Source organism: Chelonoidis abingdonii, chromosome 6 (genome assembly GCF_003597395.2).
Source record: "Chelonoidis abingdonii isolate Lonesome George chromosome 6, CheloAbing_2.0, whole genome shotgun sequence".
NCBI lineage: Eukaryota > Metazoa > Chordata > Testudines > Testudinidae > Chelonoidis > Chelonoidis abingdonii.
In genome coordinates, this window is record NC_133774.1 from 52,216,487 (window position 1) to 52,241,828 (window position 25,342).

General features: G+C 41.8%; 2 protein-coding genes across 4 annotated transcripts in view; one reads left to right on the forward strand and one right to left on the reverse strand.

The window, feature by feature from the left end:
* Positions 1-13,644, forward strand: part of LOC116818563 (survival of motor neuron protein-like) — a 29,590-nt gene extending 15,946 nt beyond the window's left edge. The window contains exon 9 of one of the 2 annotated variants that reach the window (XM_075067033.1): positions 9,309-13,644. The gene's annotated coding sequence lies outside the window, so the exon portion shown is untranslated. Of the gene's footprint in view, positions 1-4,982; positions 6,363-9,308 lie in introns of those variants that run through there. The other variant, XM_032769571.2, reaches the window with a different exon arrangement.
* Positions 1-25,089, reverse strand: GTF2H2 (general transcription factor IIH subunit 2). 2 transcript variants are annotated; one of them, XM_032769567.2, is made up of 16 exons: positions 25,021-25,089; positions 24,350-24,433; positions 24,194-24,271; positions 23,266-23,302; positions 22,230-22,316; positions 19,837-19,887; positions 19,213-19,267; positions 18,158-18,263; positions 16,079-16,169; positions 15,841-15,928; positions 15,154-15,261; positions 13,812-13,875; positions 9,288-9,391; positions 1,408-1,510; positions 1,113-1,152; positions 1-453 (listed from the first exon to the last, which is right to left on the reverse strand). In XM_032769567.2, the coding sequence occupies exons 2-16, from the start codon at positions 24,403-24,405 to the stop codon at positions 334-336; spliced, it is 1,188 nt and encodes a 395-aa protein (XP_032625458.1). In that variant the 5' UTR covers positions 24,406-24,433; positions 25,021-25,089; the 3' UTR covers positions 1-333. The 2 variants fall into 2 exon arrangements, with proteins under 2 accessions (XP_032625458.1, XP_032625459.1); XM_032769568.2 differs by lacking the exons at positions 23,266-23,302; positions 24,350-24,433; positions 25,021-25,089 and having other exon boundaries at positions 241-453; positions 24,194-24,272.
* Between the last annotated feature and the right edge of the window lie 253 nt (positions 25,090-25,342).

Below are 25,342 nucleotides of genomic sequence, written 5' to 3' on the forward strand. Positions count from 1 at the left end.
AGTTTTAGCATACAAATCTATTTTTATCACTTTTCCACACACTTACAGATTTACACATTTATTTAGCACAACTCTTGAATAAGTCAAAGGTTTTCAAAACAAGTGAGAAATCAGATGATGCAGATATTTTTATAAACATTGACCATGAGAATTTAAATATTCCAATTCTATACACTAACTAAAAATTGTGTGTTTGTCTTCACTATTACTGCATTCATCTAGGTATTTCTCCTTGTTTCTGAGTTGTCTTACTGAAGTCTATGGTTGAATAGTCTAATTTGACTCTTTGTGCAGGAATGAAACAGGTAGGACCATCTCTAGGAACACCTGGTATCATACACACAGAGGAGTAGGATGCTTGTGAATGCAGCCAGGACAGCAGTGGAGAGAATCATGAACAAATAAGTCACATTCCACACAAAACACATTCTGGCAGACTTTACAAATGTAAACCTGAGTGAAAAGGATAAAAAAATTAAAGTTAAATTTTCAGATACAAATATCACTGTTGTATTACAGTAATGCAATAGAGTACTGTAAAACTGTTTTACATATTTACATAAGATTACCAAATAAGTTTCCAATATGAAAATTTTTCAGGCTAAATGTAACTTTTAGATTCAATCGGAATAAACTATAAATTGTATTTCTTAAACTAATTGCCCAAATTCTCACCCTTAAAAACCCCATAATTGTAATAACTTCGGAATTCTAGGGGTACTGCAGCTAACTTATGTTTTTTAAAAAGTAAGTACAGGTTCCATTAAAGAGTTCTACAGATAGAACCATCTTGTCTGACAAAGCTCATTTTTCTCTAATTTAACTCTACTCATTAGATTCCCACCATCCTTATGCCCAGAGGTGGGAACAGGACTCATTCTTAACCCTGTCAACTTTTTGAGCAAGGGCAGCAGCACACCTTACAGTCTCTGGACACTCCTTACCTCAAGTGTGCTGCTTTTGCAGTCTAAAGTGAGAACCCAGGACTGAAAATTCAGTCTGACCAAGACGATGGTCTCTATACAGGTTTTTTTTGACATCAAGATGAACTTCACAAAGATTAATTACATTAAGACACAGGGTGCAAATTAGAATATATTTTAATAACTTACATGTTGATCTTTAATCTCTCCTTGGCAGCCTTGACAATAGCTATGAAACAGAATTAAAATATTTTTATTGAAAATTTTTTTTTCAGTAACAGCATTTTACACAGTCATTTCTTATACAATTATAATTTGATATCCATTTCTATAATTTAAAGGACAAATCACAGCCATTTCACTGAACATGCACTAGTTCAACCAGTACTAAAGAAGCCATTGCCAACTTATCTTATTTTCAAAACAAAAGATGAAATCTATAAGGGCCCAAGTTGATTGATTATAGCAGGCATGATTTACATACCGTTCTCCTTTATATTCTTCCAGTGTAACTTCTTGAAAGGCATCCAAAGGAAACAGGTGATGGTAAGACCGAGCTAGATGGGGTGCAGAGACTAATGTAAGCCCTTGAATGTCAAAATAAGAAGACAAAAACGAATCATTTGTCAAGATAAACCAAAATTTATTTCATGAATACAGGAGAAAGTAGCAAAAGTAAGCATATGTTTACAAACCCTTTGGCCCCACAACCTCCCTTTTTAACAGCAAAAGGTATTTTATGGGAGTGCATCAATTTTAATAATCTGAATTTCTGCCTTAGTCCACATAAAATTAAAAAACTCTTAGAAGGTATATAACTCCATTCTGTTCCGTCTAGGTTACTGATTGCAGAGGTTTACAGAACTATACTAATGGCTTCCTTTGAGGGTTAGTGAATTATTTTAATTCTATACATGAAAATATAAAACTATGCCCAAGCCCTTCAATGAAGGCTAGTTACAACTTTCCTCCAGCACAAGTGATATTTCCACTATACTATATAACTAAATTGGTTGCTAAAGGAATCCCTTTTTGGATATATATGTATTCCAAATATATTCCAACTGAATATAAAAGATACTGGAATTACAAAAGAAATGGAGTCTGATCAAATTCTAATTCACCCCAAATTCCACTGACCTCAATGAAAGTTTCAGGCACACAAGGAATTCAGCATCCAGTCTAAGACAACTGTCTGGGTTGTGGTATTGCTTTCTGCACACTGTAGCCCTCAGAGCCTCAAACCTATTTGATACCCAAGACTATAGAATTAAGGACAACGTCTGCAACAGGCATAATTGAGTTTTTCCACATCCCAATAGCTTAGGGGGTTGTTTGTTGTTGTTGCTTACCATTGCATGTAAAGAATCATAGCAATGTAGGGCTGGAGGGACCTTGAGAGGTCATCTAATCCAACACCCTACACTGAAGCATGATCAAATATACCTAAAATCATACCTAACATTTATTTTGTCTAACCTGTTCTTAAAAACCTTCAACAGGGATTCCACAAACTTCCTTGGAAGCCTATTCCAGTACTTGTCTAACTATAGGGATAGCTAGTTCTTCCTAATATCTAACAAACTCCCTTGATGCAGTTTAAGCCAATTACTTCTTGTCCTACTGTCAGTGAACATGGAGAACAATTCATCATCTTAACGTATCTGAGGACTATCCGGTTCCCTCCTCTCCATCTTCTTTTCTCAGGATTAGACTTGCCCAGTTTTTTTTTTACCTTTCCTCATAGATAGAGTTCCATGTTGAGTTTTTACCAATTTTCACTGATAAGTTACCAGGTTTATTAAAGGAGTCCAGTTTTTACTGATTTACACCCCTTTATCAATCCACTCTGTATTTACTAAAACTTTATGCGATTGTTGTGTCCTAGAGCGCTGAAACTGAAGCAGTTCCACAGTGTAAAACACAGTACACACAGAGTAGAGGTTGGAAAATTAAAAATTAATATTGCTCTACTATTGGCTCACAAGGAAACAGTGCCTGTCCATTTCTTTGTGCCGCTGAATTTAAACAATCCTCTACAGATAAAGATATGTAATGGCCTTATCTACCTATCTCCTTATAGGTTTGGATGGACAGGTCTGGGTTCTTCAGGATCCCCACACAGCCAGTCCTACCCTTTCTGTGGCTGGTTCCAGACTACCCCCAAAAGGGCTTCTCCCCCATTCAGGGCCCCTGGGGAAGGGCATCTCATTCCCTATTGATCAGGCTAGCCCTTCCCAAACTTTCCCTTGTCAATCATTTGACTCTGACCCTTCCTCTGAGCAGGCATGCCTGCAAGCCTTCCCCAAACCAACAGGGGTAGGCAAACTTTCTGGCCTAAGGGCCACATCTGGGTATGGAAATTGTATGGTGGGCTATGAATGCTCATGAAACAGGGTTGGGGTGTGGGAGGGGTGAGGGCTCTGGCTGGGGATGTGGGCTCTGGGCTGGGGCTATAAATGAGTTCAGGGTACAGGAGGGGGCTCAGGGCTGAGGCAGAGGGTTGCAGTGCAGAAGGGGGTCAGGGTGCAGACTCTGGGTAACGCTTACCTCAAGCAGCTCCCAGAAGCTGCTTGTCCCCCCTCCAGTTCCTACATGGGGGCACGGCCAGGCAGCTCTGCACGCTGCCCTGTCCGCGGCTGCCACCCCTGCAGCTTCCACTGGCCACAGATTCTGACCAACGGGAGCTGTGGGGGCAGCACTTAGGGCAGGGGCAGTGTGCAGAGCCTCTTGGCTGCCTCTATGCGTAGGAGCCAGAGGGGGGGGGACATGCCACTGCTTCCAGGAGCCACGCGGAGTGGGGAAAGCCCCTGCTTCCCAGCTGGAGCACGGCAAGCCCCGAACCCCGCTCCACAGTGGGAGCTTGAGGGCCGGATTAATACGTCTGGTGGGCTGGATGCAGCCCCCAGGCCGTAGTTTGTCCACCCCCTTCTACACAGTCTCTCTCTCTCGGTTACCTAGCATACTCTGAGTCTACCCTTGGGTCTCCCTGAACTACCAGCACACAGAGCCCCAGAAACCTAGGTAAGCTCCTTGAGGTTATAGATAGATAAGGTAAACAGATAAAACATGGAATGAAAATGCAAACCTGTGCTGAATACCAATAGGCAAATCAATGCTTGGAAATTTTCAAGAAAAGTAAAGATGGGAGTGAGAAGGATCCATTGTGCTGCAAGTACTGCAGCACTGAGGTCATAAGCACTAACGCCACTGCTCCAGGGCTGGAGTACCCATGGGGAAAAATTAGTGGGTGCTCTGCATCCGCCAGCAGCCAAGCTCTCCACCCTACCTCCTCCCCTGAGCATGCCACGTCCCCGCTCCTCCCCATCCCCTCCCAGCGCTTGCCACCACCAAATAGATGTAGCAAGCTCCAGGAGAGAGGTGGGAGGAGCAGGAACATGGTACGCTCAGGGAAGAGGCGGGGTGGGGATTTGTGGAAGGAGTTGAATAGAGGCAAAGACTTTGGGGAAGGGGTTGGAATGGGGTTGGGAGAGGCAGAGGAGGGGTGGAGTCAGGGCAGGGCCGGGTGCGGGGGGGGTCAAGCACCCAGCAGCACCATTAGAAGTTGGTGCCTATGATTAAGGTCATGCTCGTGCTGACAGAATAAAGGAACAGTTGAAAGGAAGTGACACAAGAAACAAGAAAGTGAGCTTTGGGATAAACAGTCAATATCAGGAGCTTTTACCAGGGCTTTAATGAAAAAGAAGGCACAGTACAATTGTGTCAATGAATTTGTACATGCTCTTCGGTTTGCCGGACAACTGCTATTAATAGGAGAGGGACCTATTGGACAGTATTGTTGCACAAAATCATCAGCTGCAAAACCCTTCCTAATGCAGACAACCTCACTCATAAGCATCTGAAAGAAAATGACAATGCTTTAGAATCTACCCTGATGGAAAAGACTGATGGAAATGTGGTGTCTAGTCTGATTTGTGATGAGTCTCATGATACTGTGGACCCTCCGATTCCTGGCCTTTTGTTTTAGTTTTTTTATTTCAAAGCAAGTAAACCCACATTGTTTTGTGCTGATGTAACATTCATCCCCTCTGCTTACAGCCGTTCTGTCAACAACAATAACTGACATGTTTGAGATGTACCAACTAACTTGGGAAAACGTGACTACAACTAGTACAGATTCTGCTTCCTACATGACTACGTTTGCACAGGAGATTAAACTCAATCAGAAATCGGAGCTGCTACGTATTACCTGTCCCGCTCATCTGATTAATACTGCGCTGTCAGCAGCTACTGCTACAGAAGAAATGAAAGATGTGAAATTTTGCATCACTGGATTCAGGGCCATTTTCAAGCATGCAAACAGACTGAAGGCTTTGTTTAACACAGTGCGAGTTGAGTGCAGAGCCAACTGCCAATTAGCTACCCCTGTGTTGTGCCACACTGGTGATCTTGTATTTCGCTGTGTGTTATGTAAACAACATATGGACTGTGCTAATGTCTCTCCTAGATTATCCTGAGTTTGTTAGTTCTAAAGCAGAAACTCTGAAGAGACTGGCAAATAACCAAAATAAGTGCTAGATTCTGTGCACCAAAGTAATATTCATTGTTGAAAACTTGGGAGTCACTGTGTGACACACAGAAAACACTCAAATTTTCTCCAACTACTGCCAACACATTTGCCAATACAGATATTTACTGGATCCTGAGAACCAAAATCTCAGCTGAACTGAGCACAAAACCTGCAGGAGAAACATATGGCAAGAAAAATCCAGCAGTTTCTGGAAATCCTTCCCACCTTGGAACACAAGAAAATCTAACAAGGACTCAAAACCTTCAACACAACGCAGCCAGAAATAGGAGATGACCATGGCCTATAATCTGAACCCAAAAGTGTATGGTGCCAAAGATTCTTTTTGGAATGTCATCCAGATACTGGACCTCTTCCTCAAGATGAATTTTGCAGCAGACTATGACTGTTATGCCAGAGTATTTCAACCATTTGTTACTAAAGATAAAATTTCAAATCTGAAAGGGCCATTTACTAATTCCATGAACTTGCCTAACCCTGACGATATGAAACTGGATGTTCTGGCTTTTTAGAACATCAAGACACACTTCCCAACTTCAGCAAAGCGGCACAGCAAGCTATGCGTGTATCCCCTGGATCTATTGATGCAGAGTGCATATTTTCACAGTTGGACTAATTCCATGATAGCAAGAGGTTCAACATGAATGAGGATACTTTGAAGAAAATTATGCAAGCATATGCAAACAAGGATTTCTGGAAAAACTGCAAGCTCTGAGAGACAAAATATACCTTTGGGTACACACAAGAAGTTTCAATTATACTGTAGTAAAATATGTATATTACAGGGGGGTTTTTTTTTTTTCTTTTTCCTCTCCTCCTCCTCCCCTCCCCCCATTTCATAACCTGATTTCATCCTGTTTTTAAGGTTTGGAAAATAAACACTGAAAAATTCCTGGACTTTTTTTTTTAAAACAAATAACAACTGAAAATGCAGAATACTCATAGGTCAGGTTTTTTAACCATTTATCATTTTTGTTACCCTCCACCAGACCCTCTGCAATTTGTTAATATCTTCCTTAAAGTGTGGCCCTCAGAACTGGAATCCAGCTGAGGCCTCATCAGCACCAAACAGACAGGACAATTACCTCCCATGCCTTACATATAACACTTCATTCACCCCAGAAGTATATTAGCCTGTTTTGCAACTGCATCACATTTTTGACTCGTATTCAATTTGTGTTCCACAGTAACCCTCTGATCCTTTTCAGCAATATCATCACCTAGCCAGTTATTCCCCATTTTACACCTGGGCATTTGATTTTTTTATTCCTAAGTGTAGTACTTTGCACTTGTCTTTATTGAATTTTATTATGTTGATTTCAGGCCAATTCTTTAATTTGTCACGGTCATTTTGAATGCTAATCCTGTCTTTCAAAGTGCAAGCAACTCCTCTGTACTTGGTGTCATCCACACATTTTATAAGCATACCGTTCACTCCATTATCCAAGTCATTAATGAAAATACTTAACAGAACTGATCCCAGGACACAACCCTGGAGGACCCCACTAGATATGTCCTCCCAGTTTAACAGTAAACCACTGATAACTATTGAGCATGGTCTTTCAACCAGTTATGCATCCACTTTATAATAATTTCATCTAAGCCACATTTCCCTAGTTTGCTTATGAAAATGTCATGTGTGACTGTGTCAAAAGCCTTACTAAAATCAAGATAAATCATACCTACTTCTTCACCGCCCTCCCTCCCCCATCCACTAGGCCAGTACCCTTGTCAAAGAAGGAAATTACATTGGTTGGCATGATATGCTCTTAGCAAATCCATGCTGGCTCTTACTGGTAAATCTACTATACTCTAGGTGCTTTAAAACTAATTGTTTAAAAATTTGTTCCAATATTTTTCCAGGTATCAAAGTTAAGCTGTCTGGACTCAGGGGTGAAAGTAACAAATCTCTTACTGTACGTGGGCCTGCCGGGCTCCTGAGCAAGCTGGGGGGAGGGGAGGGGTGCACCACAGCCATGGGCCCCCAGAAGGGGTGAGGCCTTGGATCCAAGGGGCATGGCCAGTGGCACTGGAACAATTTTTAGGGCGAGAGTGCTGAGCTGCAGCCTCCCCACCCCACCCCGTCCACATCCCTCAGTGCCCCAGGCTGGGACCACAGCTGGGGGCAGCTGAGGAGCTCCAGGCCGGGGCCAGGAGCAGAGCCCCACAGCCAGGACCCCGGGCAGCAGCAGAGGACCTGATGGCTGGGACCCGGGGCCAGCAGCTGGGACCTGTAGTGGAGCTCCTGGGCATGGGGTCAGTGGCCAGGATCCTGGCACAGGGCCATGCTGGGCACAAAGCCTGGGGGAGCAGCACCACCCTCCGCACCCCTACTTCCCACACCTATGGGCGGGGCTGGGGGCCAACCTCCCCCAGCCAGCCCTTCAGCACTGCCCAGCAAGCTCTGTCTGGGGCTCTGTGATTTAAAAGGCCTGGGGCTCCAGCCACTGCTGCGGTAGCCCTGGGTCCTTTTAAATAGCTGGGCCCTGGGGCAGCTGCCCCTTTTGCCCCCCCCCATATCAGCGGCCCTCCCAGTACGGTCCTTAAGGCACTGCTGCGGCAGTGCTCTAACTTTGACTGTGTGCCGGCCAGTACCGGCAGCCACCTTCTTACTGGTACGCTGTACTGGCTTACTTTCACCTTTCACTGGTCTGTAATTCCCTGGACCCCCCTTTTTAAAAATAGGTACTATCTTCGCCCTGCTCTAGTCGTCCATACTCCATGAGTTCTCAAAGATAATTACTAATTGTTTCAGATAATTCCTTAAGATACCCTAGGGTGCATTTCATCAGGCAATATCAATATGAACACATTTAAATATTATTCTTTAACCAGTTCTTTCCCTATTTTGGTCTGAACTCCTTCCTCGTTGTTAATAATTGTGCAAAGTATCTGGTCACAATTTATCGTTTCTGTGAAGACTGAAGAAATAAGCATTAAACACCTCAGCCGTCTGAATGTGGTCCATTATCAGCTCTTCTTCGCTGCTAAGTACAGGATTTACACTTTTCCTTTGTCTTTCTCTTGCTCCTAATGTCTTTGTAAAACCTCTTCTTGTTGCCTTTTATTGTCTCTTGCTAGGTGCAACTCATTTTGTGCCTTAGACTTTCTGATTTTGTACATGTGCTATTCTTTTGTACTCATCCTCAGCAATTTGTCCATTTCCTTTTTTTGTAGGATTCCCTTTTCATTTTCAAGTGCAGCCAAAGCAGCCTCTTAGTATCCTTCCTATCTTTCCATCACATCAGGATCGTTTAATGTTATGCCTTTAATATTGTCTCGGAGAAGCTGCTAGCTCTCCTGAACTCATTTATCCCTTAGATTTTCCTCCCATGGGACCTTACCTTCCAATTCTCTGAGTTTGTCTAAGTCCTTATTCTGCTGCTCTCACTCCTCCCTTTCCTTAGGATCATAAAATCTATCGTTTCATGATCACTTTCACCCACATTGCCATCCACCTTCAGATCTGCAATCAATTCCTCCCTGATAGTTAGAGGCAAGTCTAAAATGCTGTTCCCCTGGTTACTTCCACCATCTTCTTAAACAAAATGTTGTCCCCAGTACATTAAAATAACTTTTTGGACATTCTGCGTTTTGCCATATTGCTTTTCCAAGAGATGCCTGGGTAGTTGAAGTCCCCCAGTCCTACCAAATCTGATGTTTTGGTTATTTCTATAATTTGTTCTAGAAATGCTTCATTCACCTCCTTCTCCTGATTTGCTGGTCTATAGTAGACCCCCCTCCCATGACATCATCTCTGTTTCCTCCCCATTTTGTCTTCACCAAGTCTATATATTCTGTTTTTTTATACTCACCACAGATTTTGCATTCCACAGGGAGTTCACAGTATTTGGCCCTACACTGGGGACAGAAATATCCACCCAACGTGAGACCAGGATCACTGTTGTTTTCCAAGTGCCTGGGGGTGGGGCAGGAAGAGAAGAAATCAATACTGTTGAAATCTCTTGGACAAATGTGAAACTGTTGGACAGAACTGGAGAACGAGCACAGAGATTGTCACAGAGTTTGGCGTGATGTGAAGTTGCAAATCAACCAGAAAATTCACTATTAAATACACATTTCCTTAAATGACATAGCCATTTAATGAAATGTTACAACAAAACAACAACACTTTACCAGGGTCTTTAATTAAATCCTGGGATTAACCTTCCCATTTTTAAGTAGCAAAATATTCAGAAATTTATTAAGTGTTACCTAATAGATCAATTTCCACTGGTAATGGAGTTTGTAACCCTGTGTCTCAATAAATACCCAAAAATAGGGAAATATCATGAGGAGATCAATAAGCTTTTTGAAATGTGATCCAGGATTTCCAAGAGAGGAAATTTATACTTGATTTAGCCACCTGCTTTTGACTCAGAAGCCAGTACCACGCTCTCCCTCAATAACAGAAGAAAAGATTATTTTTCCCCCAGATAACTGAAATTTCCTTTACCTCTAGAAAGTGACTTTATAAAAGGCATCCAATATATTATAGTCATAATTTTTCCTCACATAGAGAAACTCTGGTTTCGACTTAAAAACTAAAGATATGCATTTTAATTCTCTCATGGAGTATACACTAGTCTTCTTACTCATATCGATTCCAATTGGGGGGGGTGTGCACGCCGCGTGCACAGTCATTGGCAAGTTTTTCCCCTAGCAGCACCTGTTGGTTTGGCTGTGGAGCCCCCTAGAGTGGCATCTCCAAGGCGGACCATCGAGTCCGATACTCTAGGACTCCCCAAGCCAGGTGACTGAGGAGGTAGAACTGCCTCAAAGGTGTCTGGGGTGGAAGGCAACAAGGTACTAGTTTGCCACACAGTGCTACGGTCCCCAGTCCTCCATGCCAAGCCTCCAGCGCCACAACATATGGCTCCATCTTGAGGCAAACTGGCAATGCTTCGTCCTTCAGTATCGCCAGCAGAGGCAAGATACCGCTCTGAGTCCCAGCACCACTCGGACTCATGGCACCAGTCAGATTTGCAGCACAGATCGAAGTCACGCCAGTGCTCCGGATCGCAGCACCAATCCTCGCTGCGCAGCAAGTCCCACTCCCGGCTCCAGTTGTCTTGTTACCGGTCGGCCACTCCATGCAGAGCCTACTCATGGTACCACTCCAGGTCACAGCACTGCTCTCCAGTCTCGTGGCACCGCTTCCCAGCCCAGCTCCGCACCACCCTGGCCATCGCGGTCCCAGTTCCTGTCTTTGGAGGCAGGGTCCAGACACTCTGAGCAGGGCTGACACCGGTGAGCCCATAGAAGGCCTGATGGTGGGTGCAGGGTCATGGCCTGCGGAGTGGCATGGATCAGTGCAGTAGCCATTTTGGACCCCATGGGAGTACCACCAAGCCCAGGGCACCCAATCCAAAGGTTCCCATTCAGCGGTGTTCGAACCAAGGGTGCCAGAGGCATCAGCCAGTGGCCCCACCCCTAAGGGTGCTGAGGTTGTACCGGCCACACTACTGGTGAAATCCACCTTCGACAATCTAGGTCTCCTTCTAATCGAGAGCAAGTCGACCCTGATACCAACTCAGAGAATAGAGTTTATAGGGGCAGTGCTGGACTCGACTTTGTCTGAAATGCCCTGGCCCATCTCGGACATCATACGCAGCCTCGGACAGTACCTCACCACCAAAGCAAGGGGCTGCATGATCACACGGCGTCATGCACGTATGTGGTACAGCATGCTAGGATGAGACTCAGACCTCTCTAGCTCTTCACCAAGGACACGACAGTCTGGACTCGGTGGTCACTCTACCAGCATAGGTCATCCAGGCCCTCGACTGGTGGCTCAATCAGCAGGACGGTGGAGCCCGTTCCTCTCCGCTATGTCAGGAACCCCTCCAGCTGCGGGAGTTTTACATAGCTGACTCAGTTCACTTGGAGGCAACCACGAGGTCCTTCTGCAACCACAAGCAGTCCATCCAACTGGACCTCATCCTCATCATCTTCCAGAGATGGGCAATTCCCCACATCAATCTCTTCGCCACTCGAAGCAACAGGAAGTGCCAGCGGTTCTGCTCCTTCCAAAAACCACAGCTAAGGCTCCATTGCGGATGCTTTCCTCCTATCATGGTCCGACTATCTGCTATATGCATTCCCGTTGTTTCTGCTCGTACACAAAGTCCTGCTCAAAATCCGCAGGAACAAGGCGGCAATGATACTAGTAGCGCCAGCGTGGCCATGCCAGCACTGATATACCACCCTCTTGGAGCTGTCGATGAATGTCCTGGTCATGTTGCCGCTGTTCCCAGACCTGATCACCCAGGACCACAGTCGTCTTCATCACCCAGACCTCCAGTCTCTCCACCTCACGGCCTGGAAGCTTCATGGCTAAACCGCAAAGAGCTCTCGTGCTCCGTCAGGGAAGTCCTACTTGGTAACAGGAAGCCCTCCACTAGGGCCACCTATCTGGCAAAGTGGAAGAGGTTTACAATCATTCCTCTCATCCTAGACTATATCTGTTACACCTTAAGCAGCAAGGCTTGGCTACTTCTTCCATCAAGGTACACCTAGCAGGTATCTCTGCATTCCACCAAGAAGCAGCTGGGTGATCCCTCTGTACCAACCCCAGGGCTGGCCGTTTCCTAAAGGGCCTGGAGTGTCTGTACCCACAGGTTCGGCAGCCAATCCCTGCATGGACCTCAAGCTGGTTCTCTCCAAACTGATGGGGCCCCCCTTCGAACCGTTGGCAACCTTCTCACCCCTTTATCTATCATGGAAAGTTGCCTTCCTAGTTGCCATTACTTTGGTGAGATAGTTTCCAGAGCTCAAGGCCCTCACCTCTGACTCTCCATATACTGTGAGCTTAGGCCTCACCCGGCTTTCCTTCCGAAGGTTGTTTCTCAATTTCACTCTAACCAGAACATTTTCCTGCCTGTGTTTTACCCCAAACCGCATGCAAGCAGTCAGGAGCAGAGACTCCATCCTCTAAACATTTGCCGTGTGCGCGCCTTTTAGATCAAACACATGAAACCATTCCAAAAGTCGAACCAGCTATTTGTGGTGGACTATATGAAAGACCTCCCAGTCTCATTGCAGAGGATCTCATCATGGATTACTTCTTGCATCCACACCTGCTATGAATTAGCCAACGTTCCAGTCCCGGCTCTCACGGATCACTCCACAAGGGCACAGGCATCATCGATAGCATTCCAGGCCCAGGTGCCAATCCAAGAGATCTGCAGGATGGCAATGTGGTCTTTGGTGCATACCTTTGCTACTCACTATGCCATGACTCAGCACGCTAGAGACGATGCAGCCTTTGGCAGAGCAGCGCTCCAGTCTGTGATTCCATAACTCTGACTCCACCGCCTAGGAAAGGCTTGGGAGTCACCTAAATGGAATCAATATGAGCAATCACTCGAAGAAGAAAAATAGTTACTCACCTTCTCGTAACTGTTGTTCTTCAAGAGGCGTTGCTCACATCCATTCCAAACTCAGCCACCTTCCCCTCTGTTGAAGTAACTGGCAAGAAAGAACTGAGGAGGTGCCAGGTTGGCAGCGTTACATATTGAGTGCCATGGAAGCGCAACTCCAGGTGGCTCCACAGTCAACTCAACATGTGCTGCTAGGGGAAAAAACTTTCCAACTGTGCATGCGGCACACAAACACCCTAATTGGAATGGATATGAGCAACACATCTCAAAGAACAAGAGTTATGAGAAGGTGAGTAACCGTTTTTTTCCTTCTGACAACTTAAAAAAATCCTCTATTTCCTCTTCTCACAAAGAAGGGCACTCTTGCTAATCAAGCTTTCAATTTCACTATACATCATCAATGAAACTAATGGAAGACTCAGTTCCAGATATTCTCTCTTTATCACCACCATGGTTACGGATGCTGATTTATATTATTTGCTATAGTATAGTAAAAAGTGTATATGTATTGCAGTGGCTCCTAAGGGCACCAGTTTGGGATCAGGGTCCCATTGTGCTAGGCACTATAAAAACAACCAAAAGATGATCGCTACCCTAAAGATCTTAAAATCTAAGGAAGTATAAGATAAGAGACAACAGCTGGATACAAACAGATGTTTGCAGTACAAGATAAAATGAGACTATTATGAACAGTTGTACACAGTGACCTGAAGATGACCTCTGTATAAGCTCAAAAGCTTATCTCTCTCACCAAAAGAAGTTGGTCCAATAAAATATATTACCTCACCCACCTTGTCTCTCATTATGAACAATGTCATAAGCAGTGGTCACAGCACACCTGCTGCCTATCCATTTTCATGATGTTTTGTATCTTTCAGTGCATATACAGTATTTTCTAAGTTTATCCAGATACCACAGAATTCTAATAATGCCTAAAAGTAACCATATTTTACTTACGCCATGCTAAATGATGGTTTAGCATCCTGATCAGAGAGCGAAGCAATGGTATGCTGAGGAAAACCTTAGGAGACAAGAAAAATATTACATCAGTATATGAATCGGTAACATACAACAAACTACTTCCTATTTGAGTGGAGAAGTTAAAAAAGTTAGGGGTTACTGTTTAAAATATTTCATGTTATTACAGAAGTCAATAAACCTTTTCCTAGATATTAAATCCATTGTGAGCGTTCTCTTCCTACTTCTGCCTCCAAATTCTGTATTGCACCTCCTTACAAAAAAAAATTTTTCCCCCACTTAGGCTGAAATTGACAAACCCCAATTTTTTGGCATACAATTACAGAGAAAATTAGGTGAGATAGTAGAGAAGAAGAAAGAGCAATGTATTAAAGGGAACTATGGTTCAAGTCAGAAATTAAAGGGAACTAATTTTACATTCAGACTTCAGACATGATCCCTTTGAATGCAGTGTGATGATTAATACAATATTTTTTGGAGGTCCTAAGGTAGCTTCCAGTCCTCCTCTGGTAATTATTTGTATAACTCATCTCAACTAAGGAGATAGTAATAAGAAAAACTGTTCCACTGATTAGACTGAAAAAACAAAAAAGCTTAAATCATTTAATTATAAGGATGATTATACACAAATGTCTACTTTTTACGTATTTATGCACTTAGACGAATGAAAACAAAGTTGTTTTAAAATGGGGAACAAGCCTGCACAATGGCACTGCAGCAGAACATTGTGCTGCTACTTAACTTCAGGCTCACACTCTTTCAGAATTCTTTTTCTATCACAAGGAAGCAAAGGAGCTCATTCCAGTTGTTAGAAAGGAACAAGCTGACAAGATTTCTCCTAATATATGCCCAATCAGTTAATCAAGCAATACGCAGATGAATTTAAAAGGCTCATGGATTTTGGCCTAGGTACAGAAGGCAGTCATCATGATAAAATGGCAAATAGAAATACAAATGGAGAGGCACACTTTTTAGGTTTATCATCTTAATATTTTACATATCACATTTTTCTACTACCACACAAAGAAATATTGTGTAAAATTTGTTACTACCCACTTAAAATGGAGTTTTGTCTCTTTTGTTTTAATTCTCAATTTTTAATTTAAATAGCTAAATGGTTTGTAGGTATATTGTTAAATATGTTAAAATCCAGTTTGCTAAAACTGAAAAATTAAAGTGAAAACAATTATGCATCAATATGTTTTTCAGATTTCAAACAGCTTCCTTGTTCGTATTACTTTAATACAGAAGACACAAAAGAGGATGTTACACCAAAGATTCTTAAATCTTGCACTTAAAATTTAGTAAAACAAGATCCTACCCATTCGAATGAGGGAGCATTCAGAACTTGAACTGGCAGGAGGAGGGCTAACATGATGCATCAGCAGCTCCTTATAGTGGCTTTCATCTAAAATTACATGGTACGTTCCTACCATGGAGGAAAAAAATGCATGACTCTCCGCTGACTCATTTATTAAGAATAGGTAAGCACCACAATCATAACACCTGTTCAAATAACATACAGATAATTTTACTGAGATCAGAACCATGAACAAGAAAGAAAAAAACATGGAAAAATCAAGTTTAGGCAAAACTTGAAAACAGTTTAAGCAAAAATGTATAATTCTAATAGTGCAAAATATATGGGATGTTACCTATAGTTACTACATTTTTTTTTTTTTAATATACAAGTATGACTGTGTACTTCTAAAAGCTAGATAGTGAGAGCCTACTTTTCCTTCTCCACACTAACTAACCATTGTAGTCACTAATGGTAGTATATATTTATTAACTTTTATATGATGCAGTTTGCTTACAAACTTTTTCAGGTATCCTTATTTCTTTAATCATCTCTCTTCCAAATCAGCAACTATGGTTACATATCAAATTTACTGAATTTGTATGACTTCTTTAAACGGAGGGAGCAATTATGAATTGGTCTCCTAACACAACAGTACGTTCTTAAATGACTATTACTGACGTGTTCAGAATCAGTCTATATACTTACCACCTGTTTCTCGGGCAAGTACAGTACAAACTCGAACTTCAGCAGATAGGCCGATGACAGATACTCTGATCTTAACTGCTTTTAAACACTTCACATAGAAAAACAAAAAACACTCGAATGCATCAGCAGAACTGCAAACTGTAAAAGGTATATAAATATTCAATTTAAAAGTAATCACAAAAATGATGCATCAACAAATTTTTTTTTTAAAAGAAGTACTAATTCTTTAGTTCTATACCTTAATTAGATCATAGATATTAGATGGATCACACGTTGTCAGGCTACTGAAGATAATCAAAACCTCTCTGCTTGTATGTCCTGGCATGTGCCTATAGAAGGTAAAAAGATGTATATTTAAATTAGCTATAAACTAAGAATATAACAATTACATACAAGTATGTTGAAGTCTGATGCTGTGGCTTTTTAAGAATCCCCAAGAGTAACATTTCCTAGTAATCAGTTGTACAAAATTCAGAAAAACACATGGCTAATGCCCACAAACATCAAAGGATGCTGTAAATCCCTCAGAGAGCTGCTCCCACAATAAGGTCATACTTTTCCAAAAATCTAACCTACTGAAATAACCCTTTCAAGTTGATGGCTTGTTATAGTTCTTGAAGTTATCCCACCACAGTCCTCCAGGGAAAAATTAGATTAAGTCTGACACGACCACAGCAAATCATCTCCGAGCATTTTTCTTTTTTTTAAACCATTATTCTGTGGTCAATTCGGAGATGCAAATCTATGATATCTTTCACAGAGAGCGGATCCTCTCTCACTTTCACATATCAGAATACAGCAAATGCTTTAAGATCATCTTTTTTCTTTTCTTTTCAACTCTCTATAGGAAAAAAAATCATCATCAACTCAGACAACAAGCTTCTTGTATTTCCTTTTAAGGCTTTTAACAATTTAGAACCACTCTAAATATCCATCCTTGTAACTTACTGCAACCTCCACCACATCCTTTACTGACTGTCATTGTTCTTGGCCCTTCTTGCTCACCAGTCAGACTCTCCCTCAAATATCCATTCTTTCTCTCATGCCACTTATTTACCATGCAAGCTCCCTCCCAGCAAAAAAATCTAAAAAGCTACTATTTTAAAACTCGCTTTTCATGTGATACATACAAAACCCAGCCAGATGACCTTGCCGCAGGTGGTAAGCTATGACTGTTCCTCTTCCTCCTCCTTCCTTTTCTCATATCTTTAACTAACCCCCTGCTCCTGCTATTTCCCCAGACCCTACCTCTACAGCCAAATTCAAAATAAATAGTTAAAAATAAAAAATAGGAAACTACAAAATTGATGGTATTTCATCATCCTGTTCATTTACCTGTCTTCTATATCCCCATTTCTAAACCTTCATCTGTTATTAGATTTTAACCTTTCTAGGACAGGGGCTATGTTGTCTTCAGCTGTGTTTGTACAATACCCAGCACAATGGGGCTTGGATCCTCAGTGGGGCCTTTACAGATGATTATTTTTTTAATTATGATAAACTGCTCCTTTTGCTACAGTAACCCAGGTTCCATTTGTCCTGGCCTCATAGCTGAGTTCATTAAAACCATTCCTACAGACCATTACTTACACCATTTTTCCCATTTGACTTTACAGCTCCATGAAAAGTCTGTTCATATCGGAGGAGCTGAGCCACTTACTGTGCAGAAAACAAAATTTTAATATGTTCTTTGCTTTAATAGATATGCAATTAAAAGTTCAAAATCTGCACTTCTCAGCTCTTTGCATGTAACAGCTGTGGTCTTGCCTACCTCTTCGAAGAAGAGAATGAAATCCTATATAGAAATACTCAGAATGTTAATTTTGGCAGTAACTGTTTCTCTAAGGTGCTGAAACGGAGTGAACCAAAAGACAAGGGGACATTTGATATTTATGTTATAGGTAACTAACAGTTACGCTTTGTTGATATGTTTTGAGAAATACTTTGTGCTCTTACAGAGACAAAACCAAAGTTTCCCACTTCTTACTAATATTAAATAATGCTTCCAATTTTTCCTAACAACAATTACATACTCCCATCTGAACAGCAACATAAACAGGTTTTTGTCTGGGAATATTAAATGCTTTAATTTATTTTTAAATGACAATTATGTTGACTGTGCATTGTACAAAGCAGAAGTTAGTTATCTGTATTGCAATAACACCTTAAGGTATCTCAAAAGGATCAATGCAGCACTATGCAAGGCATTACTCCCAACACAAATACGCTCCCTGCCACAAAGAGCTTACAATCAGCGTTTTATCAGTTTCTGTAGTTCCAAAAAGAATGAAACCTATAATAACCTACATATACTAACTTTAAAGTCTGCATGGCCAAATTTAAAGAGTTATACAGAGATGGTTCTCCATGGCAGGTCAGATCTACAGCTTTCTTCAGAGCACTTATATGCTTTCTTGGGTTTCCTATAAGTAAAAACAAAAAACAAAACTCACCTGTAATGGTAAGATAACAGAAAAACGTACAATTGTAAGATTTTTTTTAAATTTATACTGATACAGTATGAAATACATAAACAAAATATCCTAATGTGTCAACTGTATCACAAATTGTTTTAGTAACAATACTATTTAGTACTTACATTGTCCTTTACATCCTCAAAGCACTGTACAAACCTTAAATCACTCTCAAAGCACCTAAACCAGGGAGTAGTTATCCCAATTTTACAGATGGCGTAGTAGACAAGAGGAGGTTAAATGACTTGCCTGAAGCCACAAAGTTTGTTAGTGGTAGTACATACATTAGAAATCAAGAGTTCCTGTTTCTCAGCCTCACCTCTAATCCTCCATTAACTACAATTACAAAGTTAAAACAGATAACAAGGAGAGAAAGAAAATAACCAGCATCAGAAAAAAGGTATTTTTTTCATATTATATTTGAAATATTGATGAGGGAGAAATATGAGAAGGCTGTTCCGAATGGGAAGAGCTCCCAGAAGACGGCTCTCGCACCGAATCATGAAAATGTATATAAAAAAGAGGAAGTTGGTGAGAGAAGAAAAAGAGAGAAGGAAGGGCAGGCAATAGAGAAAGTCATGTGTTGGCACTCAATACAAATTACATGCACAAAGTTATCAAGAGAAAAACACTGAAATTTGATTTCTGCTCTTAAAACATACATATATTTATATTCCTAAGCATAAGTAGACTCCCTGACCAATCAGAAACTTATCTCAAAACAGGCTACAATCCTGCAATTAGATCCACTAATGTGGACCCCTACACCCTTCTGGTGCTCTGCTAACTTCATTAGGGCCTGCCTGTATGGAACAAGTTGGCAAGATCAGGGCTGTAGAGTGCAACAGTTATAGTGATAACAATGATTCTCTAATACGAAAGGATACTTCTTTCCTACCTGAAAGTTCTGTCAACTTTTCAGCTCTTTTACTCTTAGTTACAATTATACCAATCTGCAAGAAATAGTTCTATTAGTGAGTTATCAATTTGATCTACATTCTTAGTATACCCTGTGTATTGTTATATAGATCTTTTTGGATCAGTGCTTATAATACCCACATATTTCTCTGCAGCCTTTCTTTGCAAGCACAGTAATTTAAAACCAGCTCTTATTTTGAGATACAGGAAATTACTAGCACAACTCCCTTTGTATTAAGATGAAAATATATTCTTAATTCTTCACTCTATTGGTACCTCTAGCCCCCTAAGGACTAAAATGTCTCTTTACATCCTCTTTCTGGCATTAAGAACGCAATTCCAAATCCTAATTGTGTTAGCATTTGTACTTCAGAAAACTGTAAATCAATATTCAATTGAATTCTCATTCTCACCATTTAAGAGGAAAACAAAAATGACTCAAGATCGGGGAGGAAAAGACTAATATTAATTTAAAATAATCTGTTGAAAAATGTTTAATTAAAATTAAATGAAAACTTCAAAATAGTTCTTCCAACTTCGTTTTCAGACAGCTGCTTAATCAGTAACAATTAATCTGGTTTCCCACACAGGTGTACATACCTACCTGACTAATAGGATTTTGGTCAAAGTATTCTTCAACAAAATATTCCAATAACTATAAAAAAAAAGTTTGAGTATTAAGATAATTAAACACATCAGTCATTTCATATCTGTTAAAATGACAGTACTTATAAAACCATTTAGAACCTGTAACACCCCCATCCTCCCACCCTCTGCCCATGACACTCCTTGGGTGCACAGTACCTTTCAGAAACTTTAGAAAAATCTCAGCTTACATTAAGTACATGGCAACTATACTACTGTTATTTCTGCAGCAAATTTAAAATAGATCTAACAGCATTAGTTAGAATTAAGACAACAGCTGAAATTTTAGTCTTTAATACAGGTCAGTGGTAATGATTACTGAGTTATTTTCTACAACTAATAATCTTGGTTACAAAAATTAAGGTCTCAATCCTGAAAATGGTTGTACACACACATTTAACATTAAACGTGTGTACACCCATGAAGTCAATGGAATTACTCATGTCCATAAAGCTAAACACATGTAACTGTTTGCAGGAACAGATCAAGGACTATGTCATATTTAGCCAAACTTATTCCACTTTCCATATGGCTCAAATTCACTAACCAAAACTAAGCAGTATTTTGGTCAACACATGGAAGATTAGAGTTATTTTGAACAGAGGGTCTTTCCCATTCACACAAAAGAAATATTGATAATTACTTAATTTTTAAAAAGCTATGAAGTTTAAACAAAGTGTGTTCCCCTAATTCACACCAAGGACCCTACATTATCTATACTTCTGAACACATGGAAGATATTACAGCAGTGGTGGACAACCTGCAGCCTGGATGCGGCCCATCAGGATAATCTGATTGCGCGCCCCAAAACATTTTGCTGACAATGACCGTCCGCAGGCACAGGCACAGCCCCCCATGACCACAGTTCGCCCTTCCTGGCCAATGGGAGCTGCGGAAAGACACGGGCTGCAGGGACATGCTGGTTGCTGCTTCTCGCAGCTTCCACTGGGAACTATGGCCACTGAGAGCTGCAGGGGGCCATGCCTGTGGTTAACATCAGCAAAATGTCTTGTGGCCTGCAATCAGATTACCCTGATGGGACGCAGGTGGTCCACCACATATTACAGGGAAAAGAGAAAAATGAAGTATTTGATTCAGCAAAATGTGAAAGTTTTTCCTATGTTAGCTAAAACTGTTGCCATAAATATGGCACGTTTTATTTGTATAGGAAATCAGAATAATACACATATTTTAAAACAACTTTAATGCTTAGTATTGTCAGGGCAACATCTTATCTCCATCAAGTTCAGTCCTCTGTAGTTAGTCATACCTATCTAAACTGGAGTAAGTCACTATCACAGACTCAATCAGGACCTATGAAGCATATTTTCAGCACAAAAAATTAAAAATTTATTTTTAAGAAGTGCAAAGTATATTTGTTCTCTTTCCTCTGCATGCTGCGGGTGATATCCCACAGTTTGCCAACTCCCACATTTTTTGTATGGCACTTCCTGTTATTTAAACTTCTCCACAGCCCTCCTAACATAATTATTATTATTACTTCTGTAGTGCTTAATGATGCCAAACAGCCCCACTGTACTAGCTACTGTACAAAACAAACACAAAGACAGCCTTTACCTCACAGAGCACAGAGTTTGAAACAGTGTTTCCCAAATCGGTGGTCCCAACCCACCAGTGGATTACAGGAATGTTCTAGACGGATCACCACAACCAGGGCCAGACTAACCAATCACTGCACAGCCTAGCCAAGCATACACTTCTCCCAGCCTGGTGAAAGTAGGGGGTTGGAGAGCAAGCCCACCCCATATTCATCCCACAGTGGCAGCTCCTCTCCCATGGGGCTAAGCCCAGCTTCCTACTCCAGGTATTGCAACCTGGTACCTGGGATTGCAGTCTCACCCACACAAATTTGGTCACCATGGAGGGGCAGCAAGGCCAAATTTGAGAGAGAAGTGCTGTGCCCCTGTGCACCAGGTCACAACATCTGGAGGGGGACACACCCTGGAGAGGAGCTGCCACTACGGGATCAGTGCAGGGCGGACTCACTCTCCAAACATGCCCTTCCTCTCCTAGTCCTCGCACTGGGCCAAGATTAAGGTTGCAGTGCGAGAGCAGAGGGTGCATATATGTAATGGTGGGTTACAAAAGAAAAAAAAACAAACCCAAGACCAAATGCTGTAGGTGAGTCGCCTAAGTACGAAGTCTAGGAATTACTGATCTAGAGTTTGGAAAATATGCAAGACAAACAACAGACAAAGAGAGAAGAGGCAGATGGGAGCATTAACATAAGTATTAGTCAAAGGTAGTTGCAATCCTGTTTGAGTCCAGATGAATGTGATCTGCAGACATCACAACAAAGGTAGATGAATATACTTGTGATAAAATAAATACCTTTAAGGTACACGTAAGCCTGTTAGGTTTTAAATCTTGGTCCTCCATAGTTCTTGATCCATCTACCACCACATAAAGGTGACGCATCTGAATCATAATCAGAAAGGATATTAATTCCGCAAATTCTTGGTTTGAAACAAATAAACTTTTAGAACTCACATTAAACACATTTATAAGACAGTAATTTAAAATAACTGCTGTTTATTTCAAGTAAATTAAATAGACAACATATATAGCCTTCTCTGTCACATTGGCAATATTTAGAGTACAGAACAGCATAATGGCCTTTACGGAGTCTTTGGTGGCTGCTGATTAAAGAGGTTAAGTTCCTCTCCATCCTCCCTTTACAATGTGAGCAGAGAGCTTCTCCTGATAAATGATCACTGTTCTCATCCTCTCTCAAAAGATGGATTATGGAATAATAATATTTTGTATTTATATCATTTCAACTGAGGAAGTCAGTGTTTTACAAATCAATCAGTTCTCACAACTGGTCTGAATTGGGAGGACAGATAGTTCAGTGGTTTGAGCACTGGCCTACTAAATGCAGGGTTGTGAGTTCAATCCTTGAGAGGGCCATTTAGGGATCTGGGGCAAAAGTCTATCTGGAGATTCGTCCTCCCTTGAGCAGGGGGTTGGACTAGAGGACCTCCTGAGGTCCCTTCCAACCCTGATATTCTATGAATTAAGCTAGTACCATTATGCCCATTTTACACACTGGGAAAAAGACTCCAAGAGGTTGTCCAATTCAACTGTATCACAAAGCAGGTCATACCAAAAGAAATAGAACCCAGGTCTCTTGAATATCAGGCACGTTCAATATTTAGCATACCACACACCAACTCATGAAAGTAAAAAAAAAAAAAAGTTGTCTGTTGGGACAGAAAGAAACCTCAAACTCATGCACATCAAGTCAGTAAAAATATTTCTTAGATTTGATGCCACTGTTTTCTGAAGAGGGAAAACCACCTCTGTACAAATAATCTCAGACACAACAAAACTAGATCTAACAGTCAAGGGGAATATATAAACATACCATTCCAAGTCTAACTTGCCCATGGTGTTCAAAGATTCTGTTAAAAATACAGAAGAATTTGAGCTAAGACTGTAACATGGGATTCTAAAACAGCATCAATGACTAAAACCAATCCTACAGTTACATCACATGTTAAATTACCATTAACATCAATGCATTTAAAAGAGATGAAAGATTAGGTTCTAAATAAGCATACAACTAGGACTGTGAAAAACTGTGGAAGAGGCTCAGTAAAAAAAACAGTGCAGTGAGTCGTATCAAATTTTAATGGAGTTATTTGTTTTGAACTTCTTTGCCACTCTGAAGTATTTACACAAACATAGTATGTTTGAAAGTTTGGGGGGGGTTGCCTTAACATCAATCTGTGAATGAAAACTAGCCTTTGCCTAGAATGTTTTCAGATACAGAATTTTAAACAAAATCAGTTTATAATTTGGTGCAAATAACACAGCACTATGCAAATATCCAGCCAGTCCAATAATGAATAGAGTAAAATAATCTGTATATCAATATTTTGTTAGAGGGCATACAAAGATGGATTCTGCTATTTACATTCAGTTGTCTAGTTGCAGCACACTGCACTACCACATATAAAATATAAGTTTAGGACCCATTTTCTTTGGGAGCAGAGGTATGAACTACGCAGTATCAATGCCCTTAAACAGGTTGAAAAGAAATCACATATTACTCTTTCTGACACAATTAAGTAAAGATGGAACTATGGAAGGGGAGGCTGAATCTAAGACACGTAATGAGGAAAAAAAGGGAAAAGATAAAGTATGTTTACTTATAAATATTGCAGTATGTTTAAACTATCTGATGGGGACAATTTTTTCTCAATATAATTCCTTTGACTTCAACATAGTTACTCCAGAGATGACCTTTTCCTAATGTGTTCTCTGTACTTCAGAACTTCAGGGCTGCTTACCTTTTTCTCTTAGCCTTAAAGAGAATGTCCTCTATAGTTGCTTTCAGTGACCCAGATTCATCTTCTTTCAGAACCTCCCTACAATGAACAATTTATTACATAAGTTAGATTAAATTTTCACTCTTAAAATAAAATAATTAATAAAACAAAGCTTACCATGTTCTTTCATAACCCCCTTCCCAGCGTTTGGTTCTTTCAGGCTCGTCATCCATGTCTGTCCAAAACTGCTCGCCTACAACACTGTTAAGTACAATGATTACATCCTTATAAGCAAAGGCATTTTGCTAAATTCTGTCTGATTACGTGCCACAGAACATTGGAACTAATGCAATGCATCAGTCTCTGTGTTAACAATAAAAATGTGACTTAAGATGCTCAATTACTTTTGTCAAAACTAGGTCCCTCAATACTAACATGCACTTTGCCCTGTGCATGGGTGAGCTCCTGAGCGAAGCGCTGAGCGTACAACGGCTGAATAACGCCGCGCCCGGGGAACACGTTCCGTGCGTTTGTTGTGCCCGGTTAGTTTTGCTGTCAATGACGCTCACGCCCGCGCCTCACAAAGGGGAGGCCAGGGCGGTTCATTTAAAGCAAATTTCCTACAGAGCTAAAAGGGGCCCCGAGAGCCTGAGGCGCGGCCGCTCTGCCTAGCGCCGTTACCCGGGGCCCCAGTGAGAGGCGGGGCCGGGGCAGCAGTCTGCGGGCCTGGGCGCAACTCTACTTTCCCCTCGGCCCCGACCTGGTCCTGCCACCCGCGCGCCCCGCTCACCCAGGCCGGCTGGGGAGCTTAGCGGAGCGACGCACGGATTCCAGCGCACACCACTGACCTGCCAGGACCCGGCTCGAGCTCCCGGCGACAATCTCGGAAACGCCCGCGCGCGCGCACACCCACACCCCCGCTCGGTGCCGTTGCAACTCGTCCGACCGGCGCGCCCGGCCGCGGCAGGAACGTTCCGGTTTCAGGAAGGGCCGGCCTGGAACGGGGTAGGGATTGGTGGCGGGCCTCCGCGGGGAGCTACACGGGGGAACGCACGTTCCCCTCCGGTGAGGCCCAGGCCGCCGAAGGGGACGCCTCTCCCTCCAGCCGCGCCCGGGCCAGGCTGACCCGTTACTGTGCGAGGCTGCCGTGGGTCGGCCCCAGCCGGCCGC